The following is a 17,117-nucleotide window of genomic DNA, read 5'->3' on the forward strand; positions in this document are numbered from 1 at the left end:
ATATATATATATATATATATATATATATATATATATATATGAGAGTCTATGCTTCTCTCGAAAGATGAGAGTATCTACTCCTAATTTTAAAGTCAATGATGATGCATTCACATCGGTGATCTACATTATTAATCATGATTTCTATTGCTAAAAATACTTAGAAATAACAATCACATATTTTGATAGTATTTAACTTATGCATTAAGGGGATATAAAAATGGATGATTTTTATTATACTAGTATATTAAAATACATGATTAAATATTTAAATGGAAAATCAATCTTATTGATTACAATCTTCGTATGCCAAAATATGTGTAGATGGAAAATTGAAAGGTATCTCCAAAGTAGCTGGCGATTGATAGAGTCATCTTTGATCGTAATTTTTAGTATGAGTATCAGTCCTAATATTTGGTAGTAAAACATTACCTGTCCTCTTCATAGATGTTTTTTTATACCTTATTATGGTGTCACATTAAAGTTTAATATTTGGCTAATAGTAAGAAATATGGTCTTACATTATTTTAACCTTTTTATTTTTACATTTACTTTATGCGCATGTTTGAGACAATCAAAGCATGTGATTTTTAGTTTCTAATTATTTTTAGCGGTATAAATCAGGATGGATGATATGGATTTTCGAATTACATTACTTTATTATTGATTTTTGAGTCCAGGAGTAAGTCCTCGGTAAGCATAGTGCATGTAGAGACTGAATAAGAACCACAGATAATGGCTCAAGTAATTTGTCTTATGGTAGCAAAGATAGATATCTCGGTGGCCCTAATAAGTTATAACTTCAATCTTTTCACCTCGGATGAGCCTTTCTAAATCACACTAGCAGATGGACGAATTCGTGAAGATGGAATGATGAAAGCTAATACTGAGCGTTGAGATGCAGAGACTTAAGTACGCGTGGATGAGTGAAGAACGATCTCACGGTAAGGTAGTTTAGGAGTGGAAAGTACTGCAACTCAACGTTTCTAGACCCAGGTGCAAGCCCATGGTCTCATTAATAGTGTTGGGTTGCTTTGTGGGAGAAGGAAGAAAGTACGATCAATAAAAAAATAATGGAGAAATACATTCTTATTTAGTTGAAGTTTTTGAAGAATAAGATTTTCGAAAAAAAAATCAATGTGGGATTTGGGAATTAGAATATTTTTTTACCCTTATTAAGACTTTTGTAAGAAAGTAAATTTTCAATTTTAGAATGTACTACTTTTCGATAATCAATTAAATTTGCAAAAATTATTTTTTCATGCTGGCATCAATTTTTTTTTAAAATTATTTTAGTGAGAAAGAATTTTTTTCTATAAACTAAATGAATTCTTAGCTGGAACGTTGCATTGGTTTCGTCTAACAAGTTTGACATATATCTCGTCTATTTTAGGTTAGGATGTTCTCTTGCTCCTCTGTCCTCGGGGTGTTTAGATTTTGCACATCTTATGCAAGGTCACTCGGAACAATGCAACGTAATTAGCTATTATAAACTTAGTTTCGAATGAAAAACAAATAGAAAAACCCTGAGTTCTAGCAGTTAATTAGTGCAGTAAAAATTGTGTTTTTTTCTATTTTTTTATCATCTCTTTCTGTCATTTTGTATGCAAAAACTTAAAAAAAAGAGTCACGTTGATCATGGGTTGCCGGCATAGTAGTCGGTGGTCAGAAGACGGTGGTAGGTGGCTATCGCCGGGTTAGGTGGTAGGGATTCGACCTGTAGCCGAAAGCAGCAGTAGATGGGAACTCTCGTGATTCTCTCTATTCATTTTTGTCTCTTTCAAATAAAAAAACACTTGAATTCGCGGTGGCAGCCGAACGCTGGAGATCTGCATGTATCTGAAGGAAAAAAAATATAGCATCCGATGGAACATTTCCATAATGTGGAGAAGGAAATGAAGCAGGTTAAAGTTGTGTTGTTTGGTAAGTGAAAGCAAGTTTAAATGGTCTGAGGAACTAGTTTTAATGCACAGATGGGGTGGTAACCTCGTTAAATAAAATGGCTTCAACGATAACTTACAGGGATTTAATGGCTGGTGCAAGAAGTAATTATAACGTAGATCTACTGCATGAGAGAGAGAGAGAGAGAGAGAGAGAGGGAGGAAGTTGGTGGACTGCTTGGGAAGAGAGTACTGCTGTCGATCACCTGTCAAATAAATACTTAACTTATTAGATTGATATGATAAGGGATTGATGTACGGATTGGTATCAATCAATCACTATCTATCGCTCGGCGGATCACCAACTTCTGTATTTGGATTCGGTGAGTCGATATATATGTTAAATATTTGATTATGATGGTATTTTGCAACTCTTCATTCCATTTCTTTTGGCAAATGGATTAGCCTGAAGTTGATAGAAATTTGTAGAAGTGGCAATGCCCCCTTTAACGTAATTTAATTTATTGTAGGTTGGATGAAAATACTTATTTTATAAAATAGTTAGATTCATATCGAAAATTTTTGATCTATTTTGTATTTAGTCTGATCTAATTGCCACTTTTATAAATAAAAAAAAAACATGATTTTAAATAGCAGTCGGGAGACTTCCTGATACGCTATTATGAGTTAAATAATACATTATATCCATTATTTTCTACAATAGTAAGCTGTTATAATACAAATAACTATTATTTTTCATTATGATATCTGTTATTTTCGTGATTATTTTAATAATAAAAATCTAACTTACCCTTTTAAGATAAATAATAATTATTAACCGTTAATAATGAGTTTGGTGGGGGCGACCCAATTCAAACTATGCTTGGAAGTGGAGTTTTCTGGGATAGAATCTAAATTTCTGAAAGTATGAAGACGTACCGCAAACTTCCTTGCGTTTTTTTATATTGGAAGTACATGCACTCGTGCACTCACTTACATGCATATTGGCTGAAACTATTTCTTTGATCTCTCAAAAAATCATGAGTGAAAAAAAAAATCTACCAAAAAAAATCATGAGTGAAAAAAAAAATCTCTCTTACGAGCGTCTGGTGGCAAGACGCAATGGCTGCTGTAAGCTTTAAGTTCTTCTTCATTTTGTGACGGTGGCTGCTGGTTAGATTATTTAGGTATCATCTGGTTCGCAAGAAAAATAAAAAAAAATAAAATTAATTAAAAGAATATTTTATATTTATCTCAATTTTTTTAAAAAAATAAAATAATAGTTTTTTCATATGAATAAGATTTCTATATTATTAAAAAAATTATGAGAGAAATAAAAAAATACGTTTTTACGGGCTGAAAATTTGGATAATTTTTTTTTCTGAAGTAGCCTTAAATTTTCAGATAAAATGAAGTAAAATCTTTTGCTTTATTAAAGATATAATATATATTTTATTTATTTTTTTAGAAACACAACCAAATATAAGCTATTTTATAACTTGCCATGGTCAACTGAACGAGCAAAAATTATTTTTTCATATATTAACATTTTAGTCCAGTAAAAAAAACCACACGAGAATTTTTTTTTCCTCCTGAAATAGTTATCTCATCGAATTTTTTCAAATACTACATGAATACCATCAACTCTTAACATAGGAACGCAGCTCAAGAGGAATACCTCTCGTACAGTCCCAAAATCAAACATACATTCCGTCAAATTCTCCTCCATTCCATGTCTTGCTAGCCAATTAACAACTTGGTTTGCTTCTCCAAACCTGAGTGAAAAAATCACTATTTAACTGCTTGATGTATTCAACTAAATCTTTAAGGTACCCTGGATTCACCATTTATCATCCTTATAAAAGCCAAACGATCCGCTTCCACCTGAATCCCATAGTAACTCACTAATCCCAGCCTAATATTGTTGCTTGAGCTTCCGCAGCAGGAGAAATAATTAAGAATCTTAATCCAGAGAATTGTAATGGCTTTCCATTAGAGTCCCTGATTACACCATTTATACATGCTTTAATGAAATCCTATCTACATAGCTATCTTTTGTATTAATCTTGAGCCAACAAATAGGTGGCAAATTCCAAGGCACCTGTGTTTAAATCACCACTTTTTCTAAAAGCTTAAGCTTATAGGATGAGGTAGATTTATTTACATATTTTATATTTTCTTACACTCCCCTCACATGTGGGCCAGACTTTTCTTTAATGGGCGAGCCCAACATGTAAATTTTTTTTTAATAATGGGGTTAAAGAGTGCGAAGACAGGATTCGAACTCAGGATCTCTGCTTTGATACCATATTAAAATCACCATTTGTCCCCAAAACTTAAGCTTATAGGATGAAGTAGATTTATTTACATATTTTATATTTTCTTACAACCTGCACCCCTTCATATCTCTCTAATAGTACACACAAACATTTATTTTTGAAAAATTTCCAATTTTCCTGCCGATATCCTTCCATTTTCACCTCTTGATATCTAATATTATATTCTCTTTCACGTTAGCCAATTTGCAAAAGCTTAGGAAGACTTTTTTTTTCCCCCTAAGAAGGTAAGCCTTTTTAAAATCCTTACAATGTCATCACATAATCCAATTCTTCAAAGCCAATTCATAAATATACCCTTTGGCATCTTATGTTTTGGGATCTCAAGCCAGGCTACCAAGATTTTCCATTTCTCTGTTCTTGCCTTGGGTCCTGGACATCCTCCACTATAATATGGTCTTTTTTTTAAGGTCCTTAATGCGACTTTCATCCTCTCTCTCTCTCTCTCTCTCTCTCTCTCTCTCTCTCTCTCTGAATTTCAAATGATATTTGAAAAACTTTCTTAAAAAATTTTGGTCCTATGAGAATGAATTTTTATATACATGCATATAATAAATCAAAAGGATCACCCCGTTCTAGTATTGATATATTCTACAAAATTAAAATTAAAATATAATAAAAAACTAGAATCAATGCACAAAGTATTATTTAATAGACATCTAATCAAATATCAACATATAAGCCTGCAGTTTGCAAAGGAACTCCCCGCCAAACAAGAGCATAAGTTTTCTGCTTGTAGTTTTTTACTCGTGACAAGACTAGACGTTTCCATTCGGCGACGTGAATTGTAGCTCATTCAAATATTAGTTTTCTCTTTCTACGAAAAAATAAAAAAAAAATCTCCTTATGAAAGCGTCAAGATAAATTATTCGACTGTTATTATTATTATTTTTTATAAGGATATATGAAGCTTTAGTAAAATTTTTCTGTTCGATAGCTATATCCATAAAATCATTTCATTTTTAAGATAAAAAAATTATTGTGATCATATCGATTACAATCATATAACAAACGATGGTTATTTTGTTCTGATCCAATAATTACGGCAAAAAAAAATATTATTTATATTCAATATTTGTCAAAAAGAACAAACTAGATGAACAGGATGAGAGCCTCCCTCCATTAGAACCATGTGGAAAATGATCAGTCTGCAAATATATCTGAATGGCCCTACTTAACAGTGACACAACATCCCACCCAGAATAATCTCCTACCCCCAAAGCAAGCCACATTGCAGCGAGCAAAATGACCCTCCTCTGATTTCAAATGGAAACAAGGTAAATAGAAAAGTAAAAGTGGAAAGCAAATAAGTTCTTTTCAGCCTTGCAGCAGTGCCCTAAAGCCAACTTTTGCATTGAAGGTTGTCTCTTTCTTCCCATGCTTCTTTAATCACAAACGACAGAGGGGGAACGGAGGGAATGTGGAAGCTCACACATTATTGAACTTTGGGGTGAACCCCACCACCCATAGATTGATGTAGAGGTTTCCAAAATTAGGTTCTTAGGCTTGGCTATGTTTGTAATCTGATATTTAATGCCTCTCTTCTTGCTAGGGTCTACTACTCCTACCCTTCTCCTCTAACCCCAACCACCACCTTACATGTTGGTTTGGAGATCTAGTGCGCTTCTTCCTAGATCCGACCTTGCCCCCTTTTTCCTAACACAACACCGGAAAGCTCCCAAGAGGGGAACCAAGGCCTGGATTATGAGGTGAACAAAAGTGTCTAATTTTCTATTTTTTTTTCTTTTTTTAAGATAAAGCTGTCGTGGAGTGCATCTAAGCTGATTTGGACTATGGCACATTGCTCTTAGATGTTGACCTCTCATAAATAGAGGCAAATCGAGGGAGGGGCCAAGGAGGTAAAGCACAAAGAGACATGGGGAATTGGCAGGGGAGGCAGAGGGGAGGAGAAGAAGCTTTAATGGGGACTTTAATATGGGATGTAGGAGGAAGGTGGGAGTGTCATGTGAGCTAGCTTCTGGCCTCCTCTCTCTCTCTCTCTCTATCTATCTATCTATCTCTCCCCGTCATTGACTTTTGATATGCTTCCATTTTCACCAAAGCTGTTGTAGCTCTTGTTAAGTTGCTATCTAAAAAAGTCCTTTGCTCCCTTTCCTTTTGGGCACTTTGCACTCTTTGTTTGGTATCCTGCTTGGATTTTGTTTGGATCCTGTGATTCATTCCCCCGCGAAGGACAGGAACCAGCATTTAAATGCACTACTATTACTGTGGACTGTACATTTGGCAGGAGTTTGGATGGAACGGGGGCTTATGCTTTTCCTCTTTTAATCCTTTCCTCTTACATGTACCATGTCACTTCGTATATAGAACGGTTACTCGGCTATCTTAGGGGTTCACTGTGGGAATTAGGGTTGGTCAAAGCAGAAGGGCTAAGAGTGAGTTATGTCTCATTCCAATAAGTAATTTAGATCATTCATGTCATTTTTTTTTTTCAAAAAAATTTCACTTTTTTTTCAAATCAGTATCGAGAGCGGGGTTTGACGCCTCAGCATATAACTTTCTTACAAGAAGGTTATCATGTCATAAACATGCTGGCCGAGATATAAAATTATGGCTATCATAAGGCTGCAACGACCGCCAGTAACACTCAAAGGCCTCTCATTGCATGATCTATATTAATAACAAGAATTTAGATGATATTGTTATATGATTGCTATTCCATTATAATGAGTTATATAAGGAGAACAAGAGATGTAATATAACATCTTGATTCTTCATTAGATTAAGACTGTTTTCTTTTTTCGCAACAAGGAAACTTGCTTTCTTTTCAAGTTTTACATTGCACCTAAAAGATTTCGAATTTTGAATGGATCTTTTGCTCTCTTCTAACAATATTGTCTGTCTTATAACAGTTGTCCAGACACTGCTCTCAGTGTTCTCTCTCTAATTTATAGTGCATTGCATGTGTCCAATATCTAGTACTTAACGATTGTATCTGTATCAATAGCAGTTTAGAATTAATGCAGCAACTAATGTGTTTCTCTAATGCTCAAGCAACCATGCAGTTCTTAACTTCTTATTTATGGTGCTCCATGGCTCGTGCTCCTACCTCGCTGAGCATGCGACCACAAATTTTAGGTTCCATGCTGCTTTACCTCTATATAATGGTCATGTTGATCTTTAAGACTTCATCCACATAAAACATATCTAACCCTTGGACCTAACAAAAGCATGAGATCAAACTTTGGAACTTGAAGTGCTTTTTGTCAACATATTTGAAAATCTTTCTGCATCCTCCTTCCCTTTGCCTCTATTTCGGTTCTGAACATGGAGGGGAAGAGAGAAAGAGAGAGAGAGAGAGAGAGAGAGAGAGAGAGAGAGATCTGTGGGATAGATACCTTCCACTCTTGCAGTGAGCAGCTGACAGATAGATCAGTGGATGGATACCTTCCACCCTTTCAGTGAGCAGCTGACAGTCATGTTTCAACATGGTATCGAGACTTTTTTTTTTTTTTTTGCCGAAGACATAGTATCTAGACTTCGACATGCATACAAGAGGGTGCTCCATGAGTTGTCCAGTCACACTTGTAGGCCTGTGGCCCTTGTGTGTCCATCTGAGAGACCTGTGGCCCTTGTGTGTCCATATGAGCCCAATATCATCTCGGTACTAAGAATGCCACGTATCGCTTCAGGTTAAGAAGGGACAGATGTGCTTGTCTTTTCCTCCTCCTTCCACCAGAGATCATTGTTCATTTGACCAAACCAGGTCCTACCAAGATGTCTGCCCAATAGGATGTGGATTTGATAGCACTGGGAGTCCGGGGTGTTCTTCTTCTTGTAATCCTCAGAGAAGGTTGCACCCAGCAGTCTCTCTTAGGTCCTGCTCGGTGAATCTCCATGTAACCTCCACCTCGCTCCTCCATTGACCAACTCTGGCTTTTGTTTGAAGGATCCATAGATCTTTTCCATTTCATGAAAGCTGGAAAATATAGCAGGGCTCAAGGTCATGTCTCCATATAGGTATTCCAGCTGATACGAAAAGATGGGCTTCAGATTTCAAGGAGGATGGCCCCCCCTTCAGAGTATCTTGCCAGGTGGGGATCAGCCTGGCTCAATGCATGACAGAAGGATGCTCCAAGGCAATGGCCGTTATACAAGTCATTGGCCACTGTACTGTTACGGTCTCAAAGCTCCCTATTATGTTAATGTCATACATACATACATACATACATATATATATATATATATATACATATATATATATATACATATATATATATATATACATATATATATATATATACATATATATATATATATACATATATATATATATATACATATATATATATATATACATATATATATATATATACATATATATATATATATACATATATATATATATATACATATATATATATATATACATATATATATATATATACATATATATATATATATACATATATATATATATATAGCCATTGTTATGTAATAATAAAAGTAGTGACTGTCATTTGACAAACGTACCATATCAAAAATTTAATATCTGTTACAAATACTTATAATTGCGAATCCAAAGAAATATTATTACCATGTCAACCACGATTTTGTTAAGTTGCTATTGCCTATTATTCACTTTTTTAAAGGATAATAACTACCATTAAGTACCATTAATATTGGATTTATCAAAACATTAATATTCAATTAAGAAATGGCGCAGGTAGGGCACATTCTAATAATTTGCTCACTTCACATACAACATGAGGTCCCCCACCTTGAGGAGAGATATAGATTAATGAGTACTTCTTATTCGACTTTGGAGTGTTGTTTGTTCTCTCTCCTTCCCCTTTTATGTTTTGTTTTATCATCTTTGCCTTGTGTAACTTTTCATTTCTGCCAACGACGATTATAGGTAATTGTTTAGCCGAGAAGTTTTAGTCTGTAATCTCTGTGTACGTTGATATTATATATGTTTGGATTTCTAGCATTTACTTTTTGCTGAAAAAATGTGTGTTCATGTTGAATTGCTGGTTGACTCATTGGAATTCAAGTGATTTGAGTGTCCAATATTCCACATAAGTTATACTGCTGCTTCTACTGATCTGAGAACAAGAAGAATCATGCCTTCATATATAAATTTATCATGGGGCGCTTGTGCTTGCGTGTATGCTGAGAGAGAGACAGAGATATCCAATATCTGCTACGTCGTATCAGTACTGAACATTTACATAGTATGTGTAGTGTTTCAACACTCGATACACTGAGCTAGATAGTATAACAGACGTACCAACTTTATAATAGAGTGGGACCGATATGAGGTTCAGTAAGATGGTGAACTTTGGAGAAATTCGTTGATATTATATAAGCAAGGTCAGTAGACGATCCGATGCTACATAAGACATGGCAGATGGTCGCAACAAGTAGGATTAGGTGACACACTCGAAGCAAATATTTTTGCCCAACTCCATGATACCTAACGCAAAGGAAGCAAACAAGACCCTAGCCGGCCGGTTAGCATATCTGTGACAAGAAATTTCAGCATCTCCTCGCGCATATTCTCAGCATCATCCCGTAAATTATGAACCTAAGATTACAATAGTATTTATAACTTGGCGGATCTCCCACTGACTTCTATGTTCACCCTTCCATATAAATTCACCAACACTCTGAATGCTCCTTCGACCTACCAAGGATGGATGACAACAAGAAGGTAGTCCTGATCACCGGCTGCGCCAAGGGCGGCATCGGCTACGAATACTGCAAGGCCTTCGCCGACCATGGCTGCTACGTCTTCGCCTCTGACCTCCCCGGCCGCCTCTCCGAGCTCGCCGACCTCCAATCCGACTCCATCGAACCCCTCGAGCTCGACGTCACCTCCGACCAAAGCGCCGCCCATGCGACATCCAAAATTCTATCGGCGTGCGGCCGCATCGACGTCCTCGTCAACAACGCCGGCGTCGGCGGCACGGGGCCGTTGGCCGAGCTCAACCTGGACGCCATTAGACGTGCATGGGAGGTGAACACGTTAGGCCAGCTACGTATGGTCCAGGCCGTGGCCCCTCACATGTCCTCCCGCCGGTCCGGCCGGATCGTTAACATGGGGAGCGTGGTCGGTTCGGTCCCGACCCCGTGGGCCGGTTCGTACTGCGCGTCCAAGGCCGCGGTCCACGCGGTGTCCGACGCGCTCCGGGTTGAGCTCCGACCGTTCGGGGTTCATGTCGTAAAGGTGCGTCCCGGTTCGGTCCGGTCCAACCTGGGCCGGGCGAACGAGGAGCGGCTCGGGAGGCAGGAGTGGAGGCTTTACAAGGGCTTCGAGGCCGCGATCGCAGAGAGGGCAAGGGCGTCGCAGGGGACGAAGGCGACGGATGCGGGAATCTTCGCGCGGCACGTGGCGCGGAAAGTGCTGAGCCCGAGGCCGCCGAGGGAGATCGCGTTCGGCCACATGACGGGCCTGTTTGCGGTGCTGGCTTGGTCGCCGGCTTGGGTCCGAGACTGGTTCTTTGCGAAAAGGTTTGGGTTGGATAAGAAGTTGTGAGGGGCGGCTAATTGGTGTTGGTTAGGAAGGGACGAGTTTTGACTCGTTTGACTGATCCTGAATGGTTGATCATCTTAGTATGCTGAATGAATTTGGCTCAGATGTTAGCTCAATCGGTTGACACCAAAGTTTTATTGGAGAAGATCTATGATTTAAATCTTGGTGATGATGCATGTATCACTATATTACTTAAGAAATAGGTTAAATGCAATTTGTTGGTATGGTTGGCTCGATATGAAATAGGGTTCAGTTGGATTGAAGTTACGATAATTAGATTTGATGTTGAGCTTGCGACGTGTCGTAGAATTAATTTATGATAGCACTTAGTATGCTTGATGCATATATGCAAATTCGAAAGTGATACATGTTGGATATTTGGAAATATATATTTTGTTAATTTTTTTTCAATGTTTAAATTTTTATAAACTAATCAACGATTTTTCACCCTTTGTTGACGTAGATCTTTCGTTTCTCTCCTTCATGATAAGTCACACATTTTGAAGGGATATTTTAGTATATGTATCAAAGAAATAATTTGTTGTAGATCTAATTTTGCATCAATCAATGTTTTCTAGGTAGAAGGATTTGTTAAAAGAGTTGAGACAAACAAATAATTTTTATAAAACAATAGTTAACTTAAAAATTTACAAGAATGAACGGAAGCTAAAAACATCTCATGCTATTCTATGACCAACTTTTGCATGATCCCCCTGCTCTAGCAATAATCAACAAAGCTAAAAGCTGGTGGAAATTAAATGCTAATCAAACCCGTTCATGCAATATTTGACTTTTTTTATATAACTATATTTTTCATTGCTCTTATGAAATTTCATCTATTGTGAGCCCCATATCATGTTTATGTAAAAAGAAATACCGTAAATCTCTAAACTTGCCGGTACAAACTTAAATCTAGATCAGTATTTATTTAATTATTTAATGGATGACAATTTTTGATTTTTTGTTTATTTTATATGATATGGATTTTTATACAAAATTTTGATTTCATGATATCATGGGCGGTGTTGCCGTAAAATCTAGACCGAGGTCGGAGTGTAGCTTGGATGACCTTGAGATTGGCTAGAGATGAGTTGAGCAGGTTGGTTGAGGTATCAGGCACTGGTTTCCTCTGAGGTCGGCCTGCAGCAAGTTCTCTTGCAAGAGAGTTTTCGGCGGGAGATTCTCCAATGCCTAAGAATACGGAGACAACAATATAGAAGGGAGAAAATTTCAGTAAAGTGTGGTTATGATATCGCATAATGCGTGCTCTTGCGTATTTGAGGCCCCTCAAACTGCCCCTTTATATAGGAAAATTAGTTTTGTCGTTACTTGGGTTGGCGTGCACCAATGGTCAGGTAGAGGCCAGTAGTACGACCTTCGCATGGGCGGCGTACGGTACTGACCGCGCATTGGATGTAGAGCTTTTGAAATCGCCAGTCGTTGTCACGACGGTCGATTGCCAGGACTGTCAGTCCTTGTCGGCACGTGTTGATCGATTCCTTGGTTGGAGGCGAAGCTGCTCACCTCAGTCGGTTTGCTCCTCGATTGGGGTCGAAGTTGTCTGTCTCGGTTTATACCGAGGTTGGTGTGGTCCAAGATCGAAGTGTCTAATTTTTTTCCTTTCACTTGCCCCCTACTTTTGAGGCTGAGTTATATTCTAGTTTCGGCGATGGAAGTCAAGTCGTCACCTCAATTGAGGATACGGCTCTTGTTAGGGAGTAATAAATGTATCGCTTGGTATTCTTGAAGTGTCCCCAAATACGGACTGTCCTGTGCACCATTAATGCAGGGCTATTTTGAGGCATCATTAATGCAATGATCCTAGTAAATCGCCCGCACCGTACCCCTCTATATAAAGGTGGTCCCCTCTTACAATTTATACTTCTTGCTTCATTTGCTCCTTTGCCGAAGTGCTCAAGTGTCTAGGCTTTTGGGTGGTGCTTCAACTAATCTCCATTTCTCCAGCACCGACATCCTCTATGCTCCTCCATTTTCGGTGGGTACCTGTTCCCTTGCTACTCGGCCCCCTTTTCTTGTTCCCCCTTGTCTTTGTCCCTTTCTTTGCTTTCCTCTTTTGTTTCTTTGTTTCTCTATGATTTCTACCATGAGTGGATCCAAGGTTAACACCCCGAAGGAGAGTTGGTCGTCCAACTACTCTTCTCGGGTTCAGCAGCCATCGCCTCTGGGTGAGGCTGAGCCCGAGGTCCGGTCAAGTCCGAATTATGAGATATCCATTCTTACCAAAGAAAAAATGAACCTCATTCGAGCTCAGCATTTCATACCCCCCCTCTCCGAGTTCACCTTTGAGCTCGCCGGTCCCAATGATCGGGTGACCAACCCTCATCCTTCTTGGCTCGGCCTATATGAGGAGACTCTGAGGGCCATGTTGAAACTCTCTCTCTACCCCTTTTTTGTCTAGCTGATGAGGTATTACAGCCTCATCCCGACCCAATTGGTCCTGAACTCCTGGCGGGTTCTAGTTGGCTTTCTTTCTCTTTGCTTTTTTTGGAATATTCGATCCTCGATTTCTATCTTTCAAGGATGCTTCACTTTGAAGAGGCATCCTCAGGACAACAACTAGTGGTATTTTTCTCCTTGGAAAGACTCTAAGGTACTCGATCCATCCACGGATGGAAAAAGGGAGACTTTTCTTTATTTCCTCTGAGCAACCATGGGGGTTTAAGACCATATGTAAGACACTTCGGAGAGACTTGAATCGGCCCCGAGGTTGTCTGGTGATAATCGAGGGACCTTGGATGAGCTTCTACAATCTTGATCTAAGATTCCTACCCTGCAGGAGTTGTTGTCTGAGGAGGTGCAGATCAACGCTAGTCTGAGCCCAGCTGACCCTCAAGGTAAGCTTCTTTTGAACTTTTTCTATCTTTCTATCTCATTACATTCTCTTCTAACCTTGTCTTCGATTTTGCAGCTCTCGCTGCCATGAAGACCGATCTCACATTGATCCGTCCGAGGAGAAAAATGAAGAAGAGGTTGGCTGTGGTTGCCGAGGACAAGACCCTCCAGAGGAAAAGGTTGAGGGGGGAGTCCTTCTCGCCCTTGAAACCGAAGCTACCACCGAGGTTGCCACCGAGGCTGCCACCGAGGCTTCGATTTTTGAAGTCTCCCTCAAGGTGCTCGTACCTCGGGGAGAGACTATGGAGCTCAACCCCAAGGTCAAGTTTGTAAAGCTGATTAAGTCAGCCCCTCTTAAGGGGCTTGTCTTCATATAACCCTTCACCGCCACCACGCCTCCACGCTGATCATCCCCTAAGGCCCATGTGTCGGCTCAGTCTGGTCCAAGCCCGTCCGCTCCAGCCGAAGAGGGCCCCTTAGTTCTGGCCCACGTCTTTGGGACTTACTTCATAGAATGGTCGACCAAGAGTCCGACTCGGCTCTGGAGTCTCCTGAGGTGGCGAGGGAGTTGGTCCGAGCCTTGCAGCTTCGGGCCAACAAGGAGGTCGTACGTTCCCTTAACTTCGTCGAGTTCTTCAGCAAGGCCTTCGCCTCGGTCATCTGGATAAGCTTATGACTTATAAATCTTCATTAAGTCGCTTACCTCGGAAACTAACCATTGTTCTTTTCAGCATGCCCTCGAGGTCGGCTACATGCATGAGAGGATCATGATACTTTCGAGGGTGTGTGTGTTTTTGCGTACTTGAGATCCCCCAGACCGACCTTTATAGGGGAGTTGATTTTGTTGTTTTCTGAGTCGCGTGCATCAATAATCAGGTGGCAGCTAGTAGTACGATCTCGACATGGGTGGCATACGGTACTGACCATGCTCCAGATGCAGAGCTGTTGCAACGACCAGTCGCTATCATAACGATTCGATTGTCAAGACTATTTTGTTGGCACGTGTTGATTGGTTTCTTGGTTGAAGACGGAGCTATTCATCTCGGTCGGTTGGCTCCTCGGCTGGGGCCGAAGTAACTGCTTGAGTTTATACCGAGGTTGTCGACATCGGTCTGATCTAAGATCATCGCGGTCGGTTTTGTCCGAGGTTAAAGTGCGTAGTATTTTTTTCTTATACTGATATTCTGTAATAGCACAATCGTACCTGTTACGGGGGAACTAAGCCGCCATGCTCCATGTGACCGGCACGCGCGCCCATGAAGACTACGGCTGCCCTTCGATCCAGCAGTCGGCCCCGAGTCGGACATCTTCGGCTTCGCAGCCCGACCCTGAGTCGGCAGCCCCTTAATCTAGCAATCCGACCCCAAGTCGGATATCCTCAGCAATGCAGCCCGACCCCGAGTCGGCTGCCCCTTAATCTAGCAATCCGACCCCAAGTCGGATATCCTCAGCAACGCAGCCCGACCCCGAGTCAGCTGCCCCCTGATCCAGCACTCCGACCCCGAGTCGGAGATCTCTTGATAACGACAGGCTGCTTCCCAGAGGCACGCCGAGGCCTCCTGCTCCACTACTCCCTGCAACGGCTGTATCCGATGCTGTTCCACGATCTCCTGTATCAGCCGTACAAAGCGAAACTCCACTACGCCCTGTCATGGCCGTACCCAGCGCTGCTCCACGACGCCCTGTAACGGCCATGTCAGTGGCCACTCCATCGCGCCCCACGATGACAAACCCCCCTGAGAGACCCCCCAGCCAGGTATATATGCGGCTGGGGGGAGAAGGGGGGGTAAGCAATATCTTCCAGAGCATTCTCTTGCTTGCTATTATCATCTCTCCTCCTCCTCCAATCTCCTCTGACTTGATCGTCGGAGGGCCCCCACTACCCCAGTGGTGGTGCGAGGCTTGCTTGCAGGTTTTCCGGTGGAAGGTGGAGCGTAACCAACACCAACCAAGACAACTCAGACGGAACCCCGTTCACACCGCTGTGTCAATCGTTTTCGGTTTGGACCACCAGCAACAGTTGGCGCTAGAAGGAGGGCCCGAATCTTAGAGCGATCGTAATGGCACGGCGAGGTGGTCGTGGAGCTTCCAATGCCTCCGGTCGTGGGGCCTCTCGCGCCTCCGGCCGGGAGGCCGCTGCGTCTCCAACACATTCTCAGCAACACTCCACCGTTCCACCCCCGGTTCAGATGGTCGAAGCCGCTCAGTTCGACCAGTTAGCCCAGCAGGTCCGCACCCTCGTGGAGGCGGTGCAGAACCTGCAGGGTGTAATGTCTCGGGCGCCGCAGCGGGCCCAGGAGCCGCTGCTCCCTGAGCGCTCACCTGTCCTCCTTAACCCGCGCTCCTTCCTCTCCCATGGGGAGGAGCGCCGGCGCGAGGAAGATTCTCGAGCACGGTCCATTCTGCCGGGACCGTCCCATCGAAGCTGCGCGGGGTACAAGAGGCGAGCCCGGGCGCGTTCCCAGACCCCCCAGTCCTCAAGGAACCCGCGCTCCAGTCGGTCCCCCTCTCGGTGCTCCTTGTCTCCCACCCATCGGTCGCGCTCCCTGGACCGGCGGGTGGACGATCTCCACCGACAACTCCAGGTCCTGAAGGGCCACTCTAAAGATCCCTTCGCCGACTTGGAGATCTCCTCCCAACCGGCGCTCGCCTCGAGGATCCTGCGGACCCCAAATCCGCCGGGATTCAAAATGCCGGCGATCGAGCCCTATGACGGGGCGGCGGACCCGCGGGATCACGTGGAGAGTTTCAGGACTCTTATGCTCCTCCATGGAGCATCAGATCCTCTCCTCTGCAAGGCCTTCCCGGCAACCCTCCGTAGCCCAGCCAGGGCGTGGTTCGCCGGCCTGGGGGCTGACTCTATCCAGTCCTTTGACCAGTTCACTCGCCTCTTCATCAGCCATTTCGCCGTCAGTAGCCGGCGGCGATTGGTTTCCGACTCCCTCTTTGATGTCCGGCAAAACGAGGGAGAAAGCCTGCGGGATTACCTTACCCGCTTCAACAAGGCTACATTGGAGGTCCGGAACCTGAGCCAGGAGGTGGCTCTCTCAGCCCTGAAGCGTGGCTTCCGGAAGGGCAGACTCACCTTCTCCCTGGACAAACGCCTGCCGCGGAGCTTCCCGGAGCTGTTGTCTCGGGCGAACCAGTATGCAGACGCCGAGGAGGCAGCCGCCCACCGGAACAAGGAGGCCGCCGAGGCCCCTCTAAAGTCCGGGAAGAAAAGGCGAAAAGAGGCACCCCAGAGGAGGAGCCCGACGCCTCAACATCGGCGCAGAAGCCCGTCACCGGCGAGGAACCACGGCGCCCCACGCCCTCGTTCTCCGCACCGACGCTTCAACCGGTACACCCCACTCCTGGCCCCCCGGGCCCAGATCCTTATGGAGGTCAATGGGCGGGAGAACCTCCCGCTCCCGAGGCAGATGAAGAAAATTCCTGGGAGGAGGCCCTCTCGGGCGTACTGTGAGTACCACCGAGACCACGGCCACGACACCGAAGACTGCTTCCAGCTTCGGGACGAGATCGAGGCTCTCATCCGCCGAGGGCGTCTCGGTC

General features: G+C 42.4%; 1 protein-coding gene across 1 annotated transcript; it reads left to right on the forward strand.

Moving 5' to 3' along the window:
• The first annotated feature begins 9,134 nt into the window (after positions 1 to 9,134).
• On the forward strand, positions 9,135 to 10,715 carry LOC103713693 (short-chain dehydrogenase ptmH-like). Its single transcript, XM_008800703.2, has one exon. It carries the CDS (start codon positions 9,873 to 9,875, stop codon positions 10,713 to 10,715), a length of 843 nt encoding a protein of 280 aa, XP_008798925.1. The 5' UTR covers positions 9,135 to 9,872.
• The last annotated feature ends 6,402 nt before the right edge of the window (positions 10,716 to 17,117 follow it).

This window comes from Phoenix dactylifera, chromosome 1 (assembly GCF_051530095.1).
Source record: "Phoenix dactylifera cultivar Ajwa chromosome 1, Ajwa_hap1_PhDact_Kaust_v1.1, whole genome shotgun sequence".
NCBI lineage: Eukaryota > Viridiplantae > Streptophyta > Magnoliopsida > Arecales > Arecaceae > Phoenix > Phoenix dactylifera.

Coding starts and splice junctions, on each gene's coding strand:
- LOC103713693 (XM_008800703.2), top strand. CDS start 9,873: ATGGATGACAACAAGAAGGTAGTCCTGATCACCGGCTGCGCCAAGGGC.